The sequence below is a fragment of the Sus scrofa genome, chromosome 6 (assembly GCF_054392235.1).
Source record: "Sus scrofa isolate SSC_HxYL_T2T_F1_AM1 chromosome 6, Sscrofa_HxYL_maternal_Yorkshire_Landrace_v2.0, whole genome shotgun sequence".
Lineage (NCBI taxonomy): Eukaryota > Metazoa > Chordata > Mammalia > Artiodactyla > Suidae > Sus > Sus scrofa.
This window is the reverse complement of record NC_139388.1, coordinates 90,022,312-90,049,843: the sequence shown is the minus strand read 5'-3', so window position 1 is coordinate 90,049,843 and position 27,532 is coordinate 90,022,312. Positions and strand designations below refer to the sequence as shown.

The 27,532-nt window shown below is 43.8% G+C and overlaps 1 protein-coding gene and 1 long non-coding RNA gene across 8 annotated transcripts; one reads left to right on the top strand and one right to left on the bottom strand.

Moving 5' to 3' along the window:
• Window positions 1-510: 510 nt before the first annotated feature.
• Window positions 511-25,610, bottom strand: TRNAU1AP (tRNA selenocysteine 1 associated protein 1). Of its 7 annotated transcripts, none has more exons than XM_084963615.1 (10): window positions 25,425-25,610; window positions 24,856-24,953; window positions 18,387-18,486; window positions 17,864-18,014; window positions 17,726-17,778; window positions 15,251-15,382; window positions 12,150-12,269; window positions 7,154-7,316; window positions 6,903-6,936; window positions 511-782 (listed from the first exon to the last, which is right to left on the bottom strand). In XM_084963615.1, exons 6-10 carry the CDS (start codon window positions 15,328-15,330, stop codon window positions 646-648), a joined length of 534 nt encoding a protein of 177 aa, XP_084819741.1. In that variant the 5' UTR covers window positions 15,331-15,382; window positions 17,726-17,778; window positions 17,864-18,014; window positions 18,387-18,486; window positions 24,856-24,953; window positions 25,425-25,610; the 3' UTR covers window positions 511-645. The 7 variants fall into 7 exon arrangements, with proteins under 7 accessions (XP_084819741.1, XP_084819740.1, XP_003356292.1 ...); XM_084963614.1 differs by having other exon boundaries at window positions 25,574-25,610; XM_003356244.5 differs by lacking the exon at window positions 17,864-18,014 and having other exon boundaries at window positions 25,574-25,610.
• On the top strand, window positions 1,263-2,018 carry LOC146402631 (uncharacterized). Its single transcript, XR_014807376.1, has 2 exons — window positions 1,263-1,886; window positions 1,933-2,018. It is a non-coding gene; the product is annotated as an uncharacterized LOC146402631 (long non-coding RNA).
• Window positions 25,611-27,532: the final 1,922 nt, after the last annotated feature.

Sequence of the window (27,532 nt, the reverse complement as noted above, 5' to 3'; positions counted from 1 at the left end):
TATCCATGAGGATGTGGGCTTGATCCCTGGCCTCACTCAGTGGGTCAAGGATCCACTGTTGCTGTGAGCTGTGCATTACGGTGGTAGAGGCCCTAAAAAGATGAGAGACAGGCATAGGATTGTCTCTGAACAATCTAGACCTTTTGGTTTTGGCTGTCTCTAATATTTGGCTACTCAGTGGCCCAGGCAACTTCCCAGTTCAAATGCTTAGTGAACCTGCCCAACATGCAGACAAATTTGTTGGTTAGGAGTATCAAAAATATCTGGCACCATTTTAGCAGGCAAGCCATATACTCCCACCCTAGAAAACCTTATGGCTTTGTGTAACTTTACTGTTAATGATCCACCTTGGTTGTTAGTCCTTATCTCCAGGAGTGCAAATAACCCTACCTGGATAAATGATTACTGTTCAAAGAGGGTTGACTGAGGTTCCAATTTATCTTGGAACAATAGGTCCCTTGGTTTTCAAACTTAAATGGCTCAAATGAAGGCAGCAGTGATTCAGGAGTATTACCTTTTGGGAAATAGTTTATTATTATAATACAAAACATTTCAAAAAAGGTGGAAGTTCTTGTGAATTTTTTTTCTTTAAAAAAGGAATCTCTTATCTCCTCACAGTCCATTCTGGCTTGTTCCATGTCCAGGTTACATCATGGCAGGGATCTCTGAAGACACCGTGTCCAGGGGCTGCCAGTGACAGTCCATTAGTGCATCATACAGCTCCTCGCTCTGCTCCATGAACTCCTTATTGGCCTCCGTCACGTCTAGCTGTGGCATGGGGTCTGGAAAAGAAGCAAGGATGGGTTCAGGGGCTGCAGGGGAGAGAAGCACTCAGAAACCGCAAGGGAACAGTCAGTTCCTAATGCCCTGCCAGAGCTCCCTCCTTCCTCGCAGGGCTCCTGTGAAGATGAAAGTAGGGTAATATACAGTTCCTTCTTGAACAGCATAGGTTTGAGCTGCGTGGGCCCACTTGCATGTGGGCTTTTGCAAGATTAAATGCCAGAGTACTACACGATCCACGGTTGAACTGAGGATATGGAGAAACAACTATAGGATATGTGTAGATTTCCCACAGTGAGGTGGTCAGGGTTGGGTCTCTTTTAGGACTGCATCCGTGGCAGTTCCCAGGCTAGGGGTCCAACTGGAGCTGCAGCCATAAAGTTTCAAATTCAATCCCTGGCCACCGCTCAGTGGATTAAGGATCCTGTGTTGCTGTGGCTGTTGGTGTAGGCCAGCAGCTGTAGCTCCGATTGGACCCCTAGCCTGGGAACCTCCATATGCCATGGGTACGACCCTAAAAAGCCAAACCCCCCCCCAAAAAAACCAAAACCCAAAAACGAGGAAGCGCTATACTATTAAGATGGCAATATTACCAAAATTGATCTATAGATTCAATGCAATCCCTATCAAAATCACAGCTGCCATTTTTCCCCCCAGAAACTGACAAACTGATCATAAAATTTATATGGAAATATAAGCTACTCAGAACAATCCTCAAGTTTAAGGACTCACATTTCCCCATTTTAAAACTTAACTGCAAAGCTACAGAAATAAAGACTGTGGCAGTGGCCCAAGTACAGGCATACAAATTGTATACATTTATAATAAACTGATTTTCAACAAGGGTACAAAGACAATTCATAAAGAACAGGCTTTTCAACAAATGGTGCTAGGAAAACTTAATAACTATAGGCAAAACAATGAAGTTAGACCTTTACCTCACACCTTATACAAAAATTAACTAATGGAGTTCCTGCCATGGCTCAGCGGAAATTTATCTAATCTAGTATCCATGAAGACACGGGTTTGATCCCCGGCCTCAATTAGTGGGTTAAGGCCTCAATCAGTGGGTTAAGGAACTGGCGTTGCTGTGAGCTGTGGGGTAGGTCTCAGACGCAGCTTCGATCCCGCGTTGCTGTGGCTGTGGTGTAGGCTGGAGGCTACAGCTCCACTTAGACCCCTAGCCTGGGAACCTCCATAAGCCTCCAATGCACCCCTGAAAAACAAACAAACAAAAAGTAGGCAAAAGAATAGAGTTCTCCAAAACAGATTCACATACAGCCAATAAACATACAAAAAGATGCTCAACATCATTAGCCATCAGGGAAATGCAAATCGAAACCACAATGAGATACTACTATGCCACTAGGATGGCTAAAATGAAAAACAGTAACTGTTGGGGAGGATGTGGAGAATCTGGAATCCTCATGTGTTACTGGAAATGGAAATGCTCTAGCTCTTTTGGAAAAGTTTGGCCATTCTTCAAATAGGTTTTTTTGGTTTGTTTTTGGTTTTTTTGTCTTTTTGTCTTTTCTAGGGCCGCTCCCACAGCACATGGAGATTCCCAGGCTAGAGGTCTAATCAGAGCTGTAGCCGCCAGCTTACACTAGAGCCACAGCAACGCAGGATCCAAGCCGTGTCTGTGACCTACACCACAGCTCACGGCCACGCTGGATCCTTAACCCACAGAGCGAGGTCACGGATCAAACCCGCAACCTCATGGTTTCTAGTTGGATTCATTAACCATTGAGCCATGACGGGAACTCCCATTCTTCAAAGGGTTAAACAGAGTTTACCATATGATCCAGCAACCCCACTCCCAGATATCCAATAGTACTGAAAACTTTTCTATGTCCACACAAAAACTTACAAATGTTCATAGCAGCATTACTCATAATACCAAAAGTGGAAACAATCCAAATGTCTATCAACAAAATGGATATCCACACAATGGAATACTACTCAACCATAAAAAGGAATGAAGCAATGAACTCATGCTATAATACAGATGAAACCTGAAGACACTATGCTAAGGCAAAGAAGCCATTCACAAGGACAACACATCCTATTATGATTCCATTCATTTAAACTGTCCAGGATAGGTAAACCCAGAGACAGAAAGTAGATGAGTAGTTGCCAGGGATAGGATCTTGGAGAATGGTTGCTAGTGGTTGGCAGGATTTCTTCTGGAATGAGACAGTGCTGATGGCTACACAACTACGTGACATTCTATAAACTACTGAATTGTACTCTTTAAGGGATGTATTTTATGATAGGTGAATTATATCCCCAAAATAAAAAACAAAAAACTGTAGCTGGGATCTTACTATATATCCTATCTTATTTCAGGACTTTTTTCATTGAGCACATTTCTCTATGTCAACATTCTTAGAAAATGACATGATATTTAATAAAACACAAAGTCATAAGAAAAACCTAACCATTATTTGTTTTACAAATCCTCTATTATTAGATATTTATCTTTACTGATACCATTTTGGGGTAAAATCTTTCAGGTAAAATCATTCATTCAATGGATGTGAACACTCTAAGAGTTTTTAACAGAAACACAGTATATTTCAACTTGTACTTGATCATTAATATTAACAGTGCAATGATTACATTTTATGGATCAACTTGGTTGGTTTATGGTGTCCAGTTGTTTGGTCAAACACCAGTCTAGATGAAGGTATTCTGTAGATGTGATTAACATCTACCATCAGTTGACTTTAAGGAGATTACTCTCAATAATATGGGTGGGCCTTAGCCAATCATTTAAAAGTCATAAGGCCTTCATTAAAAGCAATGAAATACCAGCATTTTCAGCAACATGGATAGACTTAGAAATTATCATGCTAAGTGAAGTCAGCCATACAATGAGACACCAACATCAAATGCTTACATTGACATGTGGAATCTGAAAAACGGACAGACTGAACTTTGCAGAACAGATGCTGACTCATAAACTTTGAAAAATTTATGGTCTCCGGAGGAGACAGTTTGGGGGGTGGGAGGATGTGCTTGGGTTGTGGGATGGAAATCCTGTGAAACTGGATTGTGATAATCATTGTACAACTACAGGTGTGATAACTTCACTGAGTAATTTAAAAAATAGAAAAAAAAAAAACAAAAAACAAAACGAGGCCATGAGCTCAATAAAAATAAATAAATAAATAAATAAATAAAGGCTTAAACTTACCCAAAGCCACAAAAAAAAAAAAAAAAGCTTTAAGGCCTTAAACTGACCCCACAGAAGGAATTCTGCCTCTAGGCAGTAATATAGAAATCTAAGTTTCCAGCTTCCTGGTGCATCTTACAGATTTATAAATACATATATCCTACTAGCTGTTTCTCTGACGGACACAAATAGTATATGTTTCTTTCTTTTTCTTTTTTTCCTCTACAAATAGTATATGTTTAAATTTTTCTTTCTTGTGGTTTATACACAAAATGTGTTGCTTTTGTGAATGATTTCCAGCTTTCTCACCTACTCATAAAAGCCAACCAGTGCTGAATCTTTTCATGTAGGTACCATGCCCGTTCCCACAAGCAGGGGGATCTTTTTTCTCCTATATATTTTTTTGATCTGTGCCTGCAACATGTGGAAATTTCTAGGGACTGAATTCAAGAGCAGTGACAACACTGAATCCTTAACCGCTAGGCCACCAGGGAACTACCGCTCTTGTAATTTTTTTTTTTTTTTTTGTCTTTTTGCCATTTCTCGGGCCGCTCCCGTGGCATATGGAGGTTCCCAGGCTAGGGGTTGAATCGGAGCTGTAGCCACCAGCCTACGGCACAGCCACAGCAACTCGGGACCTGAGCCGTGTCTGTGACCTACACCACAGCTCATGGCAACGAAGGATCGCCAACCCACTGAGCAAGGCCAGGGATCGAACCTGTAACCCCATGGTTCCTAGTCGGATTTGTTAACCACTGTGCCACGATGGGAACTCCCCCACTCTTGTAATTTTAATCTAAATTAGAGTCAATACTTTCAGCATTTACAGAGGCTTCACGTTGGAACTCAAAGAGATCAGAGCATGACCAGCCTGGTTTCCTCACTCACGTAGGTAACAACTCATGGGAAGAGGATGAGGGCTGGAGAAAGGGTAAGCGCTTGGTTGTGCTGAAATCTACGGTCACACGTGCAAAAAGCACCCTCCTCAATGTGAAGACAGGGCCTGGAAGATGGCCTGCTGAAGCCAAGGGAGAGATGAGGAAGGATGACAATCCCTGCTGTGCCCTCTCACAGTGTGGCTATTACGTTAACACTGGAGGCATGGTAACTCTGTGGTAAAGAGCACAGAGCCTGGGGCAAGACTGCAAGAGTTCCAAGATTGAGTCCAACTCTTGCTACTGTGTTGCAATGACATCGCAACTATGTTGACCTTGAGAAAGTAATTTAATTTTTCTACCTCAGTTTTCTATTCTGTAAAATCAGGATGGATAACTGTGGTACTTACCTCAAAATTTTTGTGAAGGTTGAATGAGTTAACACCTGGAAACTGCTTAAAACAGTGCCCTGAACAGAGTAAAACCTTTTACTATTATTAACTATCTAAGCTTCAGTTTTCTCTTCTGAAGAATGGCTTTTAAAACAGAACCAACTGTTTGAAGTGTTGACAGGTAGCAGTGTTGAGCACGAAAAATGCTTTTTTTTTTTTTTCTTCGGTCGCCCTGCAGCATAGGGAGGTCCCTGGCCAGGAACTGAACCTGCATCCCAGTGTTCCCAAGACGCTGCCCATTGCACTGCACCACAGTGGGAACTCCATGTTGGCTATGATTCTATTATTAGTGGATGGGAAAGAGGCAGGAAAATTCTAAGGAGTTATACACAAATATTAAGTTAGTTTCTCTAAAAAGGAGGCAGCATTTTCTGGAGGAAAGAGTGAGAGACTGAGGACAGAAAGGGACTGCAGGTCTCCCCTTGCTCCTAATCACTGTGTGACCCTGAGCAGATCACTTGGACCGCCAGCTCCCCATCTTCAACTGGAGCTCAGTGTCCTGCCAGCTCACCCCCAAGGTCCCTGCTGTTGGAATCAGGTGACAGCACTTACGTGAAAGTGCTCTAAAATGCTATGAGGTAAACAAGTTTGTTCTCCACCTGCAGATGATGTTTCCTTTAAGGGAATATCTTGCTTACAGATCACACTTTATCTGTGACCTTCTCTTGAAGAATAATTCTTAAAATCAACTTAGACTTTAAACTTTGAGTTGTTTTGTACTTAAGGTTTCATATACTTAGAAATCAATAACGTCTGACTTTATGACAACTGTTATTTTACTTTTTTAAAACTTAACACATATTGGGAATTCCTGTTGTGGCTCAGTGGAAACGAATCTGATTAGCATCCATGAGGACGCAGGTTCAATCCCTGGCCTCACTCAGTGGGTTAAGGATCTTGTATTGATCCTTGAGTTGTGGTGTAGGTTGCAGACACAGCTTGGATCTGGTGTTGCTGTGGTTGTGGCACAGGCCAGCAGCTACAGCTCCAATTTGACCCGTGGCCTGGGAACCTCCATATGCTGTGGATGCGGCACTAAAAAGACAAAAAAAAAAAAAAAAAGACAAAAAAAACCCCCAAAACACCTTAACATGTGTTGATCGACATGTTGAAAAAACTTTTTAATACTGTTTTCAAACTTTAGAGAATCCTTTGAGATATGTATATGTCATTTCAAAAAGCATTCGACTGAAGGTTAGCAATTCCCTCAGTTTTTCTTCTGTTAAATTCAGCAAAAATTACAATGAACAATTTTAATTAAAAAATTAATAATGGCTATTATTACATAGCTGAATTGGGGTAATTTTCAGTTTTTTCATAATACTTCACTGTATTTTCCAAATTTTCTATTACTTGAAAGTGAGAGAAATATGTAATTTAAGCTATACAGAAAAAAAATTAACACGAAATAAACAGATGAATTTTACAAACTGTGAAACAAACATAAGGCTGTAATATTTTTGCTACAGACCCACATCCTGGAGGAGAAACACATTTGGGGAGGGACGGGCTCCCTCCCCTTCAGCTCTTCCCTCCCTGGGGACTCTTGGGGACGTGTGCTCCCACCTTGGGTGACACTCACATCTTATGCACTAAGTGAAAGGACTCCTTTCTTACCTTCTAATGCATCATCGCCAACTTCTTCATATGTCTGCCAAGAGACCAGAGGGGTGGGTGAGAAGCACACTGGAACGTGGGCCCATGATCAGGAATGGCTTATTTTTAACTAGAGAAACTAGGCTGCTTCATCCCTTCACCCTATTTTTCTGAAGCCCAAGCTCCCATCCTTACCCACCCAAACCTAGAGGATGACCATGTCTCTACAGGATGATGTAACCCAAGAGGGCCACACTGGCCGAGTTAGTTACCTGCATGGTGCTCTGAGTATAGCCGTACTGGGGATAACTGTAGCTGTAGCTGCCTGTGTTCTGGTCATAGCCCCACTGGGCATAGTAGTTCTGATACTGCTGGTAATACTGGTTATAGCTGTAACTGTACATCTGACTATATTCCACCGGTTTTACACGGCTCCTTAAATGAAGAAAAAAAATTAACAAATGTAAGCAAACATTTCCATAACACTATGTGACCAGTGTTTGTTCTAAGTGCCTTACTCAGATTAATTCATTTAATCACCACAAGGGTGCTATGCAGTAAGTATACCATTATTCCCTATTTTACAGATAAAGAAATTAAGTCACAGAGAGGCTACATACATAATTTGTCCAAAATCACAGAGCTGATATGAGAATCAAACTCAGGCAGTCTGGCTCCAGAGTCCAGATGTAAAGAGAGGAGCTTTCAACAGTTAGGTCTGTCTCTCTTATCAAACCGTGTCAGTACTGCCTTTCCCCTACTCAAGATCTTAGGGGCTGGGGGCTGCATTTCTGCCAGCCACGAAGGCCCAGGTGAACGTGGCCTGAAAAATCTGGACTTAGGATGATACAGAAAGCATTCCAAACTACAAAATATCTTTTTTTTTTTTTTTTGCTTTTGTCCTTTTAGGGCCGTACCCACAGCATATGGAGGTTCTCAGGCTAGGGGTCTAATTGGAGCTGTTGCTGCTGCTGCTGCTGCCACCAGCCTATGCAAGAGCCACAGCAACGCCAGATCCGAGCTGCGTCTGTGACCTACACTACAGCTCACGACATCGGTGGATCCTTAACCCACTGAGCAAGACCAGGGATTGAACCTTCAACCTCATGGTTCCTAGTCGGATTCATTTCCATTGTGCCACGATGGGAACTCCCAAACTACAAAATATCTAACCACCTTTTTCCCACAAAAAAATTAAGCATTTTAGTAGCCTGCAACTGTGGTCATAGTTACCCCTTAAGGTGTAGGTATCTTGGATTTGTGTCCATTATTTTTCATATATAGTCTATTTTAAGTCTTGCAAAGCCCTATGATAGAAATATTATTTATTATTCCCGTAACACAGATAAGAACAGAGCCTCTGTAAAGCTGAGTGATTTACCCAAGACTACACATAGGACTGGAGCCAATTTTAACTCCAAGGCTCACGCTCTCACCACCACACCTGCCCTGACAGACTCAAGACTCTTTGTTGGTCTCCTACATCCTGATTCGCCAATCAGGGCTGAGGCCCAGAGAGGAAAGCTTCCTTCTCTGATAGCACAGCTCCCCTAGCTGCTGCCAACCAAAGATAAGAGTATCAAGCCTGCAAAGGATCCATTGCTTTCAAACACATAAAAACATATGAGCAGACAGACTCCTCCTATCACACAGTGTGGGACGTGTGGGGGTCCTCAGGATTGGTGCATCCATCTCCACAGTGAAGCCAGGGGGAAACCAAGTCAGAAGCAGGAGCTGAACTACCACAGACATCTCTGCCACAGCAACCACAAAGGCAGAGCCTGAATGACCCCTTCCAAGTTCCTCGAGCATTCAATGTCTGCTTGGTGAGGGGGGCTTGGCCAGAGCAGTAGACACGCTCATTTAACTGCCTTTGCGTCGCCTCCCAACGGTGTGCTCGACAGAGTCAGATGGCAGAAATTCCTTCCTCATCCCTGGTGCCAGGCTGCAAACTGCTAACTTCCACCTCCATGGCTCCCCTCCAGGTTTCAAAGGAGCCTGTCACCCTCCTGACATACTCAGGTCTTTAAAGGCACAGTTTCTCTGGCTTGGGTCTGCAAATTTCTCTCCTGTTTCTCCGAACTAAGGGAACGCTTATCTCCCTTAGTTCCCAGGGCTTGAGGGCACTGACATCAAGTACTAACAACTTTTTTTTTTTTTTTTTTTTTTTGTCTTTTTGTTATTTCTTGGGCCACTCCCGCGGCATATGGAGGTTCCCAGGCCAGGGGTCGAATCAGAGCTGTAGCCACCAGTCTACGCCAGAGCCACAGCAACGATGGATCCGAGCCGCATCTGCGACCTATACCACAGCTCACAGCAACGCCGGATCGTTAACCCACTGAGCAAGGCCAGGGATCGAACCCGAAACCTCATGGTTCCTAGTTGGATTTGTTAACCACTGCGCCATAATGGGAACTCCCTAACAACTTTCAATGAAGGAATAGAGACTAGAACATAACCTCCCTACAGAAGGACTCTCTCTTGTTTACAGCTACAACTTCAAGGTCTAGGGCAGGGCCTGCAGAGTGGGAGGGATGCAGTTATCAGATGGAATAAATAGGGTGACACAGCACAACCAACCAAAACAGTCACCATCAGGGAACTGCTGGATAGACTATACAATCAAAAGAATATCCTGCAGCTGTTAAAAAATATTATAATGATGACTGCCCAACTATATGGCAAAGAGAGTGTGTACAGCTCTTAAAAAAATATTATAGAGTTCCCATTGTGGCTCAGTGGTAATGAACCCGACTAGTACCTACAAGGACTGGGTTCAATCCCTGGCCTCACTCAATGGGTTAAGGACCTGGCGTTGCTGTGGCTGTGGTGTAGGCCGACAGCTACAGCTCCAATTAAACCCCTAGCCTGGGAACTTCCATATGCTGAAGGTGTGGCCCTAAAGAGATGAATCCAGCACATGTAAAGTGCACCTATGTAGTGTGGTGCACCTATATCCACATCTGTATCTACATCTGTATTTCGAAGAGGCTAATGGAGAAGCCTGGAAAGGAGCTAAGAAATTATAATCAGTCATTTTATTTTTTTGTTTTATTTTGGCTGCATCCATAGCATATGGAAGCTCTCAGGCCAGGGATCATACTTATGCCACAACAGGGACCTCAGCTGCTACAGAGACCACACTGGATTCCTTCAACCCCTGCGCCCTAAGGGAATCCCTATAATCAGTCATTTCAGGATAATGAGAAAATTTCTTTCTTTTTTTTTTTTTTTCTATTTTGGCTACACCCACAGCATGTAGAAGTTCCAGGCCAGGGTTCAATCTTGAGCCACAGCAGTGACAATACCAAGTCCTTAATTGCTAGGCCACCAGGGAACTCCTGAAATTTCTTTCTTTTAAATGTTTTTGTATATGTGAGTTTAGAACAAATCACATTTGGAAGAGGGGAATCACTTAGGCTGATCTTCTGTGTATTAAACATGGTTAAATCATAAATCTTGAGCTGCTTTAAAAAACACAGCCATTTTAGGAGTTCCCGTCGTGGTGCAGTGGTTAATGAATCCGACTAGGAACCATGAGGTTGCGGTTTGGTCCCTGCCCTTGCTCAGTGGGTTAACAATCCGGTGTTGCCATGAGCTGTGGTGTAGGTTGCAGACGCGGCTCGGATCCATCGTTGCTGTGGCTCTGGCGTAGGCTGGCGGCTACAGCTCCGATTCAACCCCTGGCCTGGGAACCTCCATATGCCGCAGGAGCGGCCCAAGAAATAGCAAAAAGACAAAAAAAAATAAAAAAATAAAAAATAAAAAACACAGCCATTTTAGAGTTTCCTGGTGGATCAGTGATTAAGGATCTGGTGTTGTCATTGCTATTGGCTCAGGTCACTTCCATGGCATGGGTTTGATCCCTGGCCTGGGAACTTCCACATGCTTTGGACACGACCAAAAAATACAATAAAACAAAACAAATCCCCCCCTTCAAACACCCACAGACATTTGGAAGCTCTGCCCTAAGAGTGCAGCCACTCTTCTACTTTTTTTTTTTTTTGCCACATCTGCAAGTTCTTGGGCCAGGGATCAAACTCAAGCCACAGCTGTGACCTGAACCTCTGCAGTGACAATGCACCACAAGGGAACTTCAATATTCTTCTACTTTTCTTTTTTCTTTTTTTTTTTGTCTTTTCTAGGGCCGCCTCCACGGCAGATGGAGGTTCCCAGGCTAGGGGTCTAATCGGAGCCATAGCCACCAGCCTACGCCAGAGCCACAGCAATGCAGGATCCAAGCCACATCTGCAACCTACACCACAGCTCACAGCAATGCTGGGTCCTTAACCCACTGAGCAAGGCCGGGGATCGAACCCGCAACCTCATGGTTCCTAGTCGGATTCGTTAACCACTGTGCCACAACGGGAACTCCTCTTCTACTTTTAACGTGAAGTTTGTCAGCTTTAGGAAAACTGACTTTTGGATGGTGGGGGCAGGTAATTCTTTGCCATGGAGGATGTCTTGTGAACTGTACGATGTTTAGTGGCAACTCTGGCCTGTACTCTAAGTAAATGCCAGTAGCACCTCTCCCCCAAGTTTACAACCATATTTGTCTCTGGGTATCAACAATGTCCCCTAGTTGAAAAGCACTGCTTGGACCAAAGGATGGAAGATTCTAAGGAGAGAAAAACTGTTCTGAGTAAAAAACCTTCTTGGAATTGTAAGGTAGAAGAGTCTTCTGCCCAACATGACAGGTATGACAGTGATGTACATAATATTCTTTTTTTTTTTTTTTTTTTTGTCTTTTGTCTTTTGTTGTTGTTGTACATAATATTCTAATGTGTTTGTATCATTAATTCTTAGCCATTCCCAAAGCAAGGGACATTCATAGGTTTCACTGCTATAAATAAGGCTAAAATAGGGTGTAATTTTTCCCTTCTATTCCATTCTTATTAATTTTATGGATAACTTTTTAATAGCGACACTACTAGGCAAAGAGCAGGGTCATTAAGTTTGCACAGCCAAACTGCTTTTCCAGCATGGCTACAAGTGATGTGTGAACATATCTGCTTCCCACCATCATAGTTCTCTCCCCAGGTATAGGCTTCTGGAGGGGCAGGTTTATGCCAGTTCATCTCCAGCACCTAGTCCTCAGCCTGGCAAATATCAAGCACCCATTGTTTGTTTTGTGACCTGAATTGTCTTGGCATCCTCCCACTCAGCACATGGTTGTCAACAAGAGATGAGGCATGTCAGGGGAGGGGTCTCTCCAGAGGCCCTCCACCCACCCCCACCCCACCCCACCCCCGCCAGTGCAGGTCTCACGCTTTAGGGATCGCCACACTCAGCCGCACTGGTTTAGACCCCAGTCCTACTGCTCCTTGGCACTCGGTCAGGGCTCGCTTCTGTTCCAGTTCATCTGTGAATTTCACAAAACCATAGCCCCTGCAGGGGAAAGAAACCCAAAACTTAGATCACAAATGTGATGACAGTAAAGTCTAAGAATAGAAAAGGGCTGAGAAGGGAGAGAGAGTCCATTAAATTACATGGGCAGGGCTGGGGCCCATCAGTGGAGGGACGCCACAGAGCAAGGTGAGATCCAAGCACTGGAGGATCTCGAGATCTGCAGGAATTCCCACTTTCAGTTCACCATTCTCCTCTTGGGGCTTTTTCCCAAATAGAAGCTCCCCTTCCAAGCTACTGAGAAGTATTACCATTATCATTATGGTAGTAGCAGCAGTAGTAACAGTCACAGAAGGTCCCTCGGCAAATATTTACCGAGTCTGCCCTATATGCCAGGAATTACGTGAGGCACTGGGACTCGACAGTCACAAAGCAGACAAGCTTCCTGCTCTTTTCAATTCATATTCCACTTGGGAGATCCATGAATGATAACTCCTAATGAGGACTTACTGATTTCCCAGGCACTGTGCATTTCCCCAGGGTTATCTCATCAATCTGTCCAACAGCTTGATGAAGAGAGTATCCATCCTTTTTTTTACTGACGACAGAACCAAAATTCAGAGAGTTGGTTTTTTTGTTTTTGTTTTTGTTTTTTGGCTGTGCCCATGGCATATGGAAATTCCCAGGCCAGGGATCAAACCTGCACCACAGCAGCAACCCACGGTCGCTGTAGTGACAAGGCCAGATCCTTAATCTGCTGTGCCAAAAGAGATCTTCAGAGAGATTATTTATTTTATTTTATTTTTTCTTTTTCGGCCACACCTGCGGACATGGAAGCTCCCAAGCCAGGGACTGAATCAGAGCCATAGCTGCAACCCACGGCACAACTACGGCAATGTCGGATCCTTAATCTGCTGTGCCACAATGAGAACTCCCAGAGAGGTTTAATAACTTACCCAAAGTCATAGTGGAAGCAGGATTCAAATTTTCAAATTTAAAGCTCAAGCTCCTAACTACTACTCAGATCAAAAATGAAGCTTTTTTTTTTTTTTTTGGCTGCACTCACAGCCTGTGCAAGTTCCCAGGCCAGTGACTGAACCTATGCCACTGCAGTAACCAGAGCCACTGCAGTGACAAAGCCAGATCCTTAACTCACTGAGCCACAAGGTAACTCCTAGAATTAATCTTTCTTGACAAATACCGTATGATATCACTTATTTGTGGAATCTGAAATATGACACAGATGAAAATATCTATGAAACAGAAATAGACTCACAGATACAGAGAACAGACTTGTGATTTCCAATGGAGAGGTTGGGTGGACGGGGGAAAGATTGGGAGTTTGGAATCAGCAGATGTAAATTATTACATATGGAATGGATAAACAACAAGGTCTACTTTATAGCATAAGAAGCTATATTCAATATCCTGTGGTAAACTATAATAGACAAAAATATGAAAAAGAATATATATATATAAAAGTATATATATATATAAAACTGATCACTTTGCAGTACAGCAGGAATCAACACAAACCACATTTTTTTTTTTTGGTCTCTTTTAGGGTTTCGGGGCCTCACCCGTGGCATATGGAGGTTCCCAGGTTAGGGGTCAAATCAGAACTGCAGCTGCCAGCCTACACCACAGGCACAGCAACGTGGGATCTGAGCTATGTCTGCAACCTAAACGGCAGCTCATAGCTACATGGGATCCTTAGCCCACTGAGTGAGGCCAGGGGATCGAACCTGAATCCTCATGCATACTAGTCAGATTTGTTTCTGTTGAGCCATGACGGGAACTCCCAACACATTTTATTTTTTTTGTCTTTTTGCCTTTTTCTAGGGTCGCTCCTGCGCAAAGGGAGGTTCCCAGGCTAGGGGTCTAATCGGAGCTATAGCCACCGGCCTCCTCCAGAGCCATAGCAACTTGGGATCCAAGCCGCATCTGCGATCTACACCACAGCTCACAGCAAAGCCGGACCCTTAACCCACTGAGCGAGGCCAGGGATTGAACCTTTGTCCTCATGGATACTAGCCTGGTTTGTTTACTGCTGAGCCACAAAGGGAACTCCTCTTTTTTTTTTTTTGGCCTCCCCCGAGGCATGTGGAAGTTCCCAGGTCAGGGATCAACACCACAGCAGCAATCCAAGCCTCTGCAGTGAGAACACTGGATCCTTAACTTGCTGTGCCACGAGGGAACTCCAGGAATGAATCTTTCTTGACAAATGCCCTATGATATCACTTGCACGTGGAATCTAAAACATGATCCGAGTGAACTTATTTAAAAAACACAGGAGTTCCCTGGTGGCCTAGTAGTTAAGGGTCCAGCAATGTCACTACTATGACTCAGGTCACTGCTGTGGCAAGGGTTTGATTCCTGGCCTGGGAACTTCCATATGCCATGGGAGCGGCCAAAAAAAGACAAAGAAACAGAAACGGACTCACAGACATAGAAAATCAATTTATGGCTACCAAAGGGGAAAGGGGTGGAAAAGGGATAAATTAAGAGTGTGGGATTAGCAGATATAAACTACTACATATAAAATAGATAAACAACAAGGTCGTATTGTATAGCACAGGAAACTATATTCACTATCCTGTAATAAACCATAATGGAAAAGAACATGAAAAGAGTATTTTATATGTGTATATATATATACACACACACACACACAAAATGAAACTTTTTTGAGGTCTTTCCACTTTTGTGGTAACAATAGTAAATAAGAGGAAATACCTATAAAGCATTTCCTATTGATTTATTTATACATCATGTGTTCTTTGCACCCCACAGGAGATGCAGCTACTAGTAATCAGTCCCGTTTCACAGATGAGGAAATAGGATCAGAGGTTCAGTAACTTGTCTGCTGCATTATCCCTGGGCGGGGTTCACACCAGGCAGTTCTCTCCAGAGCCTGTGCTCTTAATTAACCACCACGCAACATGGCCTCGCTACAACAGCTCCATCTATGAGAAAAATGCCGCAACCAACAGGGTAGGCATCGATAACAAGTAAGGCCTTACTTAGACACGCCTGTCTGGTCCAAAACCACCTTGCCTCCCCGACAGGAGGGGTAGACTTTGACAAAGAATTCATACAGCATGCCATCATCCACATCTGGGGTCAGGTCCCCCACAAAGAGGGAGTACTCAGGGCTGAGAAGAGAGAACAAGATTCAGAGACAAAGACCAAAACTTTTGTTCTAATGAGCACTTTTGGCCCATTCTAGGTAAACTTTTTCTGGGCTTTCTCAGAGAACATCACACCTAATGGGTCCTTAACCAGGCCCTAATTTGTTTCATCTGGCAGTCCTGGCAGAAGAGTCACCACAGGAGCCCCCTGTCCCAAGTCCCTCACCTGCTGAATAGAGACTGTCTGGCTTCAAACATCACAGGAGTGCAGATCAGGGGCCAAGTTAGAGGTGCTCAAAAGATAAAGCTACACATTATTATTATTATTATTATCCTTATTTTTTGTCTTTCTAGGGCCACACCCACAGCATATGAAGTTCCTAGGCTAAGGGTCTAATTGGAGCTGAAGACCTACACCACAGCCCATGGCAACGCTGGATCCTTTACCCACTAAGCGAGGCCAGGGATTGAACCCGCATCCTTGTGGATACTAGTAGTATTCATTACCACTGGGTCATGAAGGGAACTCCAAAGCTATACAAAGATATTCACTGCTTTTTCTGTGGGGGGGGGGCACATCTGTTGCAAGTGGAAGTTCCCAGGCCAGGGACTGAACCTGTGACACAGCAGCAACCCAAGACGCTGCAGTAACAATGCCAGATCCTTAACCTGCTGCTCCTCAAGAGAACTCCCTCACTGCATATTTTTAATTCAAATGATGAAAGGCAGAGAGAGAATGAAAATTGGATCTCTTCTCCTAAAGATGAGCGAAAATGAATTCCCCCAATTTTTTCTGTGAAGGGCCAAAGAATAAATATTTTAGGCTCTGCAGTGGGTTCCTCTCTCTGGTCTGTCACTTTATTTTCACAATCCTTTAAAAATATAAATACCATTTTTAGCTTTTAAGTAATAACAAAATTAAGCCACAGATTGCTACCCCTGTTCTGGAAAAATCTTAAAAAAAAAAAAAGCACCCATTATTACTTTATTTCATGTATGACATATATTCCTTCTATAAAATCAGAATACACAGGAGTTCCCTTGTAGTGTACGGGGTCACTACTGTGGCTAGAGTTTGATCCCTAGCCCAGAAACTTCCACATGCCAAAGACAAAAACAAAAAAAGAATACACTAAAGGACAAAGAAAAATGTAATTACCAATAACGCAACCACTCAAAGGCAATCACTATGAATACTTCGACATATACTTTTGTCTTTTTTTTTTTTGGCTGCACTTGAGGCATGTGGACATTCCTGGGCCAGGTTTTAAACTTCTGCCACGACGGGAACCAAGCCGCTGCAATGACAACACTAGGTCCTTAACCCACTGAACCACAAAAGAATTCCTTTGGCTTCTTCTTTTGAATTTACAAAAATTAGATATAATTCATTTGCTTTGTTTCTATAATTTTTTTCTTTTTTTGGCTGCACCTAAGGCATGTGGAAGTTCCAGGGCCAGGGATCAAACCCGTGCTGTGGGTGCAGCCTGTACCACAGCTGCAGCGACGCTGGATTCTTTACCTGCTTTGCCACAAGGAAATACCATAGCACTTTTTCAATTTTAACATATTACCAACACCTTGACGTGTCAGATTTCTGCTATGACATGGCTTATTAATGGAGACACAGTATTCTAATTGATGAATACATTGTAATTTAAACCACTTCCCTATTATAATCTTTTTTTTTTTTTCAGGCCAGCACCTGCGGCATATGGAGGGTCCCAGGCTAGGGGTTGAATTGGAGCTGTAGCTACCAGCCACAGCCCTATGGGATCCGAGCCGCACCTGCAACCCACACCACAGCTCATGGCAATGCCAGATCTTAACCCACTGAGCTAGGCCAGGATTGAACCCTTGTCCTCATGGATGCTAGTCGGGTTTGTTAACCACTGAGCCACAACCCAATTTTGCCCATATACATAAATTTCAATGAACACTTTCTAGGCTAACCTTTACACACATCCATCAATAAATTCTGAAATGTAAAATTATGGGTTCGAACAGTATAAATCTCTCTAAAGGTCTTAATACAATGTTTTAAAGTTTTCAAACAGCAACCTGAAATGGTGAATCAATTTATGTTGCTACATCAGGTCAATTCTTACTGAATAAAATGTCAATACCATGGTGGTAACAGGGGACTAGGGAAGGAACCAAATATTGACAAGACATGGCCCTCACCAAGAGGCAAACTGGGAGAGCGCACCAAGGGGTAACAGGAGGGTGTTATCCTCCAGGAGGGAGGCAGGGTGGGGCCAAATTCAGCTCCCCAGCCTCCTCTTTGAGAGTGACCAGCACAGGGACACATCTTGTCTCTATCTAGACATTTCCTGAGGCTTCAAACTAACTTGGGTCTGTGCTTACCTGTTATCTGGCTGTTTCCCATAAGTGGCATAGTTCAGCTTAAAACGTTTAGCCTGGAAATTTAAAAACAAATAAACTAAAACAGAGAAAGGTGTTTCGAGAGTCAAACAATATTTGAAAAAAACTGAAATAAATTACCTTGGCCAAAACATCTCTCCCCCTCTCTAAGCCTCAGCCTTTTCTCCTGTATAAAAGGAGGGGGTTGCACGGATGACCTCTAAGGGCACTGCCAGCTCCATGGTTCTATGAGCCCAGGTGTGCCAGCTTGGTGCGGCTGAAAGCTAAGTAACTGTGGGAAGAGCAGAATGTAACTCTCTTGAAATGTGTCCTCACGGCTGCCAGCCTGTTATACTTTCAAACAAGAGGTCTAGAATTTCAAGTCTTCCGTTATCAAGGGAGGCAGCAGTGCAGAGTGCAAGGGCATGGATTTTAAAGGCAACCAATCTTCAATTTGCATCCTGGCTCTGCCACTTTCTACCTGTGTTGCCTTGGGCAAGTTATTCCATTTCCCTTAGCTTCAGGTTCCTGGTCTGTCAAAGATAACAATGCCTACTGCTTTAGTGTTGTTATAGTATTAAATAAATATACAGTAGGGATTTGATAATGATCGTTATCGATGACAATTAAAATGGCAACATCATCATTATCTAAGTGTCCTTACAGGTGTGGCTCCTGGAAGGGGTTTCCCATTGATTTTATGCAAACACTTCTCAGCTGTGGCCAAATCTGCAAATTCTACAAAGCAGTAGCCAGCTGGGATCCTGGAAAGAAAAGAGAAGAAGGGAATGGTTACAGATGTGATACCTTGATGAGAGACTGAGTCTGGGCCTGGAGAAAATTTTTTTTTGGTGTGTGTGTCTTTTTGCCTTTTTTTCTAGGGCTGCTCCCACGATATATATGGAAGTTCCCAGGCTAGGGGTCTAATCGGAGCTGTAGCCACTGGCCTACGCCAGAGCCACAGCAACTGGGGATCCAAGCTGAGTCTGCAACCTACACCACAGCTCACGGCAATGCAGGATCCTTAACCCACTGAGCAAGGCCAGGGATCCAACCCGCAACTTCATGGTTCCTAGTCGGATTTGTTAACCACTGTGCCTCGACGGGAACTCTGGAAAAAAAAAAAAAAAAAATTTTTTTTTTTTTACACTGTGCTGGGCTGGGGGTTGAACCTGTGTCCCAGTGTTCCAAAGACAGCCAATTCCTGTTTCATCACAGCAGGAACTCCAAGAAAATATTTTTCAGAGTTCCCATCATGGCATAGCAGAAATGAATCCAATTAGGAACCATGAGGCTATAGGTTTGATCCCTGGCCTCGTTCAGTGGGTTAAGGACCTGGTGCTGCCATCAGCTGTGGTGTACACGGTCACAGATGAGGCTTGGATCCTTTGTTGCTGTGGCTGTAGTGGAGGCTGCTGGCTACAGCTCTAATTCAACCCCTAGCCTGAGAACCTCCAAATGATGCTGGTGCAGCCCTAAAAAGCAAAAAAAAAGTTTTTCTCTACTCCACAAAAAGTTTCTCCAATCAGAACCCATACTATTTTTGTTTCCCACCATATTTCATTTCAGAACTTACAAACCTGCATCTAAGGATCGCCAATCTGTGCCAGTCCCAGACTCACTTAGTAAACATTTATTTATGTAGCATCACCTATGAAGCACTTTTGTCAAAAATGTATAATGAAAAGCAATCAAACCTTTAGATCTGGAGTTCCCATTGTGGCTCAGTGGTTAACAAATCTGACTAGGACCCATGAGGTTGCAGGTTCGATCCCTGGCCTCGCTCAGTGGGTTAAGGATCCTGCATTGCCGTGAGCTGTGGTGTAGGTCCAGACTTAGCTCGGATCCCGCGTTGCTGTGGCTCTGGCGTAGGCTTGCGGCTACAGCTCTGATTAGACCCCTAGCCTGGGAACTTCCATATATCGCGGGAGCCGCCCTAGAAAAAAGGCAAAAAGACAAAACAAAACAAAACCCTTTAGATCTAACGTCCAGTTTACAGGAAATATTAGAAACAGAATAAGTACAACACCACTACAAGGCAACATATAAATTCAGAATGTAGGACCAAAATCCAGAATGTTCCCTTGTGGTCTAATGGTTCAGGATTTGGTCTTGTCACTGGTGTTACTGGGGTCCAGTCCCTGGCTGTGGAACTTCCATGTGCCTTGGGGACAGCCAAAAAAAAAAAAAATAAAAGAATCCAGAATGTAGAATCTTACGTAAGACAATTAATCTTACTTCTTTAAAAAGTCAATGTATGACAAAGAAAAAAATGGGCTTTTCTACACTAAAAAGGACAAAAGAACTAAATGCAATGCGGGATCTGACCTCTGACTGGATCCTAACTCATTAAAAATCAAAAAAAGTCTATAAAAGATATTCTGGGGAGATTTATAAAAATTTAAATGTACACTATTGTGTGGTATTAGGAAATCACTGTTTTGTTTTTTCCCAGGGTCGTACCCATGGCATATGAGGTTCCCAGGCTAGGGGTCAAATCAGAGCTGCAGCTGCCAGCCTACACCACAGCTACAGCAATGCTGGATCTTTAACCCACTGACTGAGGCCAGGGATTAAACCCGCAACATCATGGTTCCTAGTCAGATTCATTTCTGCTGCACCACCAAGGGAACTCCCAGGAAATCATTGTTAATTTTGTTACTGTGACATGAGCATTGTGGTTATGTAACACAATGTCCACTCTAATGGCATTGTATGCTCAAAAACTCAGTGGTGAAATGTCACAATGCCTGTAATTTACTTTCATATTGTTTAGCAAAAAGAAATGTCTGTCTAAATCTATCTTAGATAACTAAAACATGCTAACATTGCAACATGTTAACAAATTTTTTTGGTCTTTTTAGGGCTGCACCTGCAGTATAAGGCAATTCCCAGGCTAGGGGTCAAATCAGAGCTACAGCTGCTGGCCTACACCACAGCACAGCAACACGGGATCATTAACCCACTGAGCAAGGGGAGGGATCCAACCCCCATCCTCATGGATACTGGTGGGATTCCTTACTGCTGAGCCACGACTGGAACTCCTGCAACATGTTTATGAAATTAGTTATTTCAAATGTTTCATCATTAAACCAGTTTTTTTTGGAATTTGTGCTGTGACAGAGAGGGTTAGGGATCCAGTGTTGTCACTGTAGCAGCTTAGAACTTCCATGTGCCACAGGCGTAGCGGAAACAAAAACAGTTTTTTTAATCACCTTTTATAGCCCAGGCTGATACGGAGTTGAAGAACATGATTCCTGTCCTTAAGAAACTTATAATCTAGCTGGACAGATAAAGTAAAGCCATGGTCCTAACCTAATTGGGAGGGGGGCTGTCTGTAAGATTCCTGGTGTTCTACTTTTTATTTATTTTTTTAGGGTCAATCCTGAGGCATATGGAGGTTCCCAGGCTAAGGGTCAAATGGGAGCTACAGCTGCCAGCCTACACCACAGCCACAGCAACACAGTGAGCGAGCCGAGGAATCAAACCTGCATCCTCATGGATGGTAGTAAGATTCATTTCCACTGAGCCACAAGGGGAACTTCAACTTTTTAAAGCGTCACTAAGAGCCATAAGTAGGAGGATGCAGCTATATCCTGACATCCCTTCCCACAACGAGATTTACACTGAAAATTGTTAATTTTCCTTAACAGCATCCTTAAAGCCGCCACCAGTGAAATAAACCAACTTTTTTTGCAAATACAATATTCAGTTCAAATAACCTTATGGACACTAAGCCGAAAGGTAGGGGCAAAGGCAGTACCTGAGCCCACAAATCTCAGAACATAGTCTATGAACTCCATAAATGTGTGCTGACTGATGCTTAGAAGAATGGTGGGCCAAATCTGTACCTTCTGTCTTGAGTGTTCTAGATTCTTAAGTCCTAAGCCGCTGAGCCACCAAGAAACCCCTCCTTATTTTCTGATACATTTCAAAGTAAATTGCAGATATTGATAGACATCCCTCAATTCTTTCAACGTGCTTACTATTAGAGTTCAAATATTGTTGAGTCTTTCCTTTTAAGGTAAAATTTACATGCAATGAAATGTACTAATTCTTTCAGATGCTGAGCTAGTTCCACCACAGGTTAATTTTGTGCATCTCAGAATTTTAAATAAATGGAATCATACAGTAAGGCTTCTTTCATTTAGCATGCTTTTTAAGATTCATTCATATTATTGCTATATTAGTAGTCTGTCCCTTTGTATTGCTAAGCCATATCCTATTTTATAAATATATCGAAAATACCAGTAGTTATTTATTTACATATGAAGGGATACTTGGGCTGCTCTTTTGGGCTACTGTCATAACACTGCTATGCACATTCTTTTTTTTTTTTTTGGCTTTTTGCTATTTCTTTGGGCCGCTCCCGCGGCATATGGAGGTTCCCAGGCCAGGGGTTGAATCGGAGCTGTAGCCACCAGCCTACGCCAGAGCCACAGCAACGATGGATCCGAGCCGCGTCTGCAACCTACACCACAGCTCACGGAAACGCTGGATTGTTAACCCATTGAGCAAGGCCAGGGATCGAACCCGCAACCTCATGGTTCCTAGTCAGATTCGTTAACCACTGCCCCATGTCGGGAACTCCCTGCTATGCACATTCTTTTTCAAGCCCTTTTTTGGTGGAAACATGCTTTCCTTTGTCTTGGGTAAATACCTAGGACTAGATCTGCTGGGCCATAGGACTAGATGTGTATATGAGAAACTGCCAGACACTTGCCCCCAAGGGTTATACCATTTTAAAGTCCCATCAGAGATGAGACGTGTGGTTGCTCCACCTGGGACTGCATTCTTTTTTTCCTCTTTGTTGAGTTTTCAAAATTGTGGTTAAATATACATTACATGGAGTTCCCATCGTGGTGCAGCGGAAACGAATCCGACTAGGAACCATGAGTTTTCGGGTTCGATCCCTGGCCTTGCTCAGTGGGTTAAGGATCTGGCCTTGCCTTAAGCTGTGGTGTAGCTTGAAGATGCAGCTCGGATCTGGCGTTGCTGTGGCTCTTGCATAGGCTGGCGGCAGCAGCAGCAACAGCAGCAACAGCTGCGATTAGACCCCTAGCCTGGGAATCTCCATGTGCCGCGCTCTAGAAAGACAAAAAGACAAAACAAATGTATATGTACATACACACACACATTACATAAAATTTATCCTTTTAAACACTTTTTTCTTTTTTGGTCACCCCACGGTATATGGAGCTCCTGAGCCAGCGATCCCGATCTGAGCCATAGTTGTGACCTAAGCTTCAGCTTCGACAACAGGATCCTTAACATACCGCACCAGGCTGTGGACAGAACCTATGCCCCAGGGCTCCCAAGACGCTGCTGATTTTAAGTCTTTGTCATATGAAGCAGAATGCACATATAATGTGTCTGTAAGTGCCACCATAAGAAACGGCCAGAGTTTAGCAATCAAGGGTAGGAAAGACTAGTTGCAAACCTTATTTCAATAAACATGAAAACATGAGAAACTATGTCAATGTTTTAAAAAATATAAAGTACTACAGAATGTATTTTTATGCAAGTAGCCTACTATCAGTGTTTTCTTGTCTACAAAAGCAAGAAGAAAAATACCTAGGCCAGCATGATCTATCATTCAGAAAACTGGCCCCTGGGTACCGGGGTTCTGAATACACAAAGTATTCGTTCACCAGGGAGTTCTCGTTGTGGCTCAGTGGTTATTGAATCCGACTAGGAACCATGAGGTTGCGGGTTCAATCCCTGGCCTTGCTCAGTGGGTTAAGGATCTGGCGCTGCCGTGAGCTGTGGTGTAGGTGGCAGACTTGGCTTGGATCGATCCCAAGTTGCTGTGGCTGTGGTGTAGGCCGGCGGCTACAGCTCCGATTAGACCTGTAGCCTGGGAACCTCCATATGCCGCGGGTGCAGCCCTAGAAAAAAACAAAACAAAACAAAGTACTTTAGAGTTGGCCACATTTCAAATCTCTCATCTGTATTTTTCAATTACTTGATGTTTTTAGCACGCTGCTTTAGTACTTGGCACAGAGTAGACACTTGATAAACACTGTCAGATTGATAAGGAATCCTGTTATTTCTAACTAGAACCCTAAGGAAACCTACGACCCTCAAAGAGAAAGAAGAAACTGGAGGCAATAAATAAGAGCACTATTATATGGAAATCTATTCTGCATTTTGTCTTGTTTACATATTTACAGTCTCATTCCCCTGTTAGAATGTAGAATGTAGGAGAGAAATGACTGCATCTGGCTTGTTTCAGTCATATATTTTGGGAATCTAGAACCCTGGCATGTAGCAGTGTCTTACACAAGAGTTATGGGCACACATGAGCTTTGAAAACAGACCTGAATTAGAGTCTTGGCTTCTCATTTAACAGCTGCGTAACTTTAAGACAGTTACTATGCTTCTCTAATAATAGTACCTAGCTCAGGGGTTTTTGTGATTTTGAAATGCTTATTACCCAGCAGATCATGATCTGTTTATATTTACCAAGCATATACCATATGCCAAACACTGTTCTAAATGCTGAATGGGAATTAATGGCACTTAGTCCTCATCAGAACTCTATGAGGTAGGTGCTATTATTATCTCCATTTTTATGGTGAAGGACAGGGAGAGGCTGAGTAACTTGCTCAAGGTCACACAGCACACAGAGCGTTCAAACCCACTCTGGCTCCAGAGTCAGCAACACATTATACTTCCTCTCAATAAGCCCTGAAATGTTAGAATTTATATCATTGTAATAATTATTATTATTTTTTTTTTTTTTGTCTTTTGTTGTTGTTGTTGTTGCTATTTCTTGGGCTGCTCCCGCGGCATATGGAGGTTCCCAGGCTAGGGGTTTAATCGGAGCTGTAGCCACCGGCCTACGCCAGAGCCACAGCAACGCGGGATCCGAGCCTCGTCTGCGACCTACACCACAGCTCACGGCAACGCCGGATCGTTAACCCACTGAGCAAGGGCAGGGACCGAACCCGCAACCTCATGGTTCCTAGTCGGATTCGTTAACCACTGCGCCACGATGGGAACTCCTGTAATAATTATTATTAGGGGTGAGAAGCCTCTGACTCTCCGAAGGATGTTTACCTTCTGAATGACACCTGCAGTTGATCTACTAAGGGAGAACTGAGAAGACAAGAGGGGAGGAGAGAACATACCCAGTGAGGCGATTTCGGATAATTTTGACGCTCATCACAGTCTCTCCCATGGTGGCAAAGGCTCTGGAGATGAAGTTCTCATCCATGTAGGGCTCCAGCTGCGCAAATATAAGAGCAGAGCAGTTCAGGTCAGTACCCAGGCTCCTCATTCCCGGATCCGGAGCCCCTCCCTGCTCAGTCCAGGGTTGGGTGCACGCTGCGGGCAGGAGTAGGGTGAGGGTGAAGAGGTTTCCATCCACTCCGGCGTTCCCAGCCTCTTGCCTTCCTTCCCTTCAAGGCTGCTCCTTTTAGGAAGCCTCCCCCTTGGATTTAGGAACCCCATTCCTGCAGTCCTCGAACCAAGGCGCACTTCAATCCTTGGGATTCTTCCCATTCTATCCACGCAAAGACCCTCCCTTTTTCCCTCCCCAGAATCCAGGCTGGGCCCCACGACCCCTCCCCCTCCGAATCAGCCCCCGCACCTAGATGCTAGGGCCTGCTTCGGCATCACTAAAACAACTCTCCTCATTCTCTTCCACCCTTTTGGGATCCGAGGACCCCTCCCCCTCAGACCCGGCCCCTTCACCTACACGCTGGGACTTGCTTTGGCACCACTGAGAACTCCCCTCCCCATTCACTGCCACCCTCTTGAGAGCCGAGGACCCCTTCTCTTCAGACCCTTTTGCCCTCGTGACACTATATTTCTCCTCCGCTGAACCGGGCGGCCGCCCCAACTCACGTCGCCCATCCACAGGCTGGCCGCCATGCCCGAGGCCCCGCCAGGCCTACGCGAGCCTCAGAGGCTGGCGCGTACGCCGCTCCGCGGGGTTGCGGCCTCCACGGCGCATGCGCCCCCATCGCCTTCTGCGCACGCTCGGCAATTCGGCGCCCAAGGCAACGCAGACTGGCGGGTCCGGGTTTTTCCGGATCCCTGTGGGCGTGTCTCGAACCGGAGCCTGCGGGATGGGGCGGGGCAGACACCGCCTTGCGCGGGACCGTGGGGGGCGTGAATGACTGGCTTTCTCCGGACTCTTTCCGGCTTTAAACACACGCGTACGTATAGAATTATAAAAGTAGTGTATGTTCATGGCAAAAACTTAAAATAGAAGCATATTTCCTAAAGTGAAAGATCCCTTTTGGAAGCCTGGACGATCCAGTTCCACTAACTATGTATGACCTCTGGCAAATCACTGGTCTGCCTCCGCCACCCCTTCAACCTGCTTTTCTCAGGTTACGAAACGGAAAGGACAGGATTTCTGTTGACGCTGGACTGGCATCCTTCCATCATTCCCATGCATAGAACTAGGCTGTGGGAGGGGAGAGGAGGGGAGGGCTAACCAACCAACAAACAAATCAATCCCCATCTTGTCACTCTCTTGCGTCTCACGTTCCCTACAATAATCCAAACCACCAGAAGTTCTAACCTCTCCCAGGAAGAGACTTGCCATAGAAGGCCTTCAGCAGACTCGATTTCGATGGCTAGATAATCCTGACAGTTTGACTCTTCGTCTGGGAAGGTCCCAGACCTCAGCCTCAGTTTGATGCCCTTTCCTCAGAATGTGAAGATTCTGTAGATGATGATTGTCATCTCCAACACTGAAGCTCATCGCTTGATGGAGAATCCATTTCCCAGGCTCCTTCTGGGTTGATGGCCACTTATGTCCTTCCTTGCCAGTTCATATATTCCAAACTTATGTTGTTGGGGCCCAAAGTCAAGCACTCTGAAGTCTTGAGATTCAACCAAGTTGCCACATTTCCAGCTTTATCCTATTCATGGCCGTAGTAGTGTAGCGGTTGGGTGCTTCAACTACACATTTGAACAAATGGAGCCCAAATCCCAGCCCCTTCCAATTGTGTTGTTGTTATTAGCGATGTGGGTAACAGCAATGCTTACCTCATACCATGTTTGTCGTATGGAGAAAATGAGAAGTTGAGAAAGCACTTGGCCTAATGCCTGGCATCCAGTAAGCTCTCCAACACAGCAGCTGGAGGACTTGGAATTATGACTGATAACTCTTGAGTACTAAAATTTGCCAGCCCTTGTGGGGTGCTCTTTGATTACTATTTTTAAAATTTATTTTACTTGTGCAAGACTTGTAAGTGTTTATTTTTAATTTAAAATGTAAGCTTCATCAGACAGGATTCCTTGTTGTTTCTAATCAAATTCCCACAACAATGTCTGGCATATGGGAGGCACTGAAAACATTTTTGAATTTGTCATAAATACTAAACAGTTCTCTCCTATCCCATCTATCCCTGCCCCTGAAGGCAACCACTTCCAAATCTTTTCCCTAAAATCCAAGTATTTCTAAATAACATACTTTCTCTTCATTTGTGGTTTCAGATCTTTTTAAGGACTGCACCTCATACATACACTTCACCATCTTGTAATTATAATTTTTCAAAATATCAAACACTTACATTATTATGACTTTGTAAACATTATTTATAGCTGAACCATATGGGGTGATTACATTTGTTTTCAGGTAACCAATTCAGGTTGGAGGAGAATGGGGGAAAAGATAAAATTGAGCGTATTTGATGTGTTTGAACACAAAAAAAGGAGATTTACTTCTCATAGACACTGACATTAAATTAATGATACTTATACCAAAAAACTAAGCATGTGAAAAACAAGGCGATTATTAACCACAGGGAATTTTAAAATGTGCAATGGTCATAATAGCAAAGACTTCTG

Bases quoted from the DNA above. Each gene is read 5' to 3' on its own strand.
- TRNAU1AP (XM_003356244.5), bottom strand. From the start codon at position 25,600: ATGGCGGCCAGCCTGTGGATGGGCGAC. The intron at 17,779-18,386 runs GTAAGGACACTT...TTAAATTTCCAG, and splicing joins CCCTTCCAGGAGCCACACCT to GCTAAACGTTTTAAGCTGAA. The intron at 6,937-7,153 runs GTAACTAACTCG...GTCTCTTGGCAG, and splicing joins ATACTCAGAGCACCATGCAG to ACATATGAAGAAGTTGGCGA.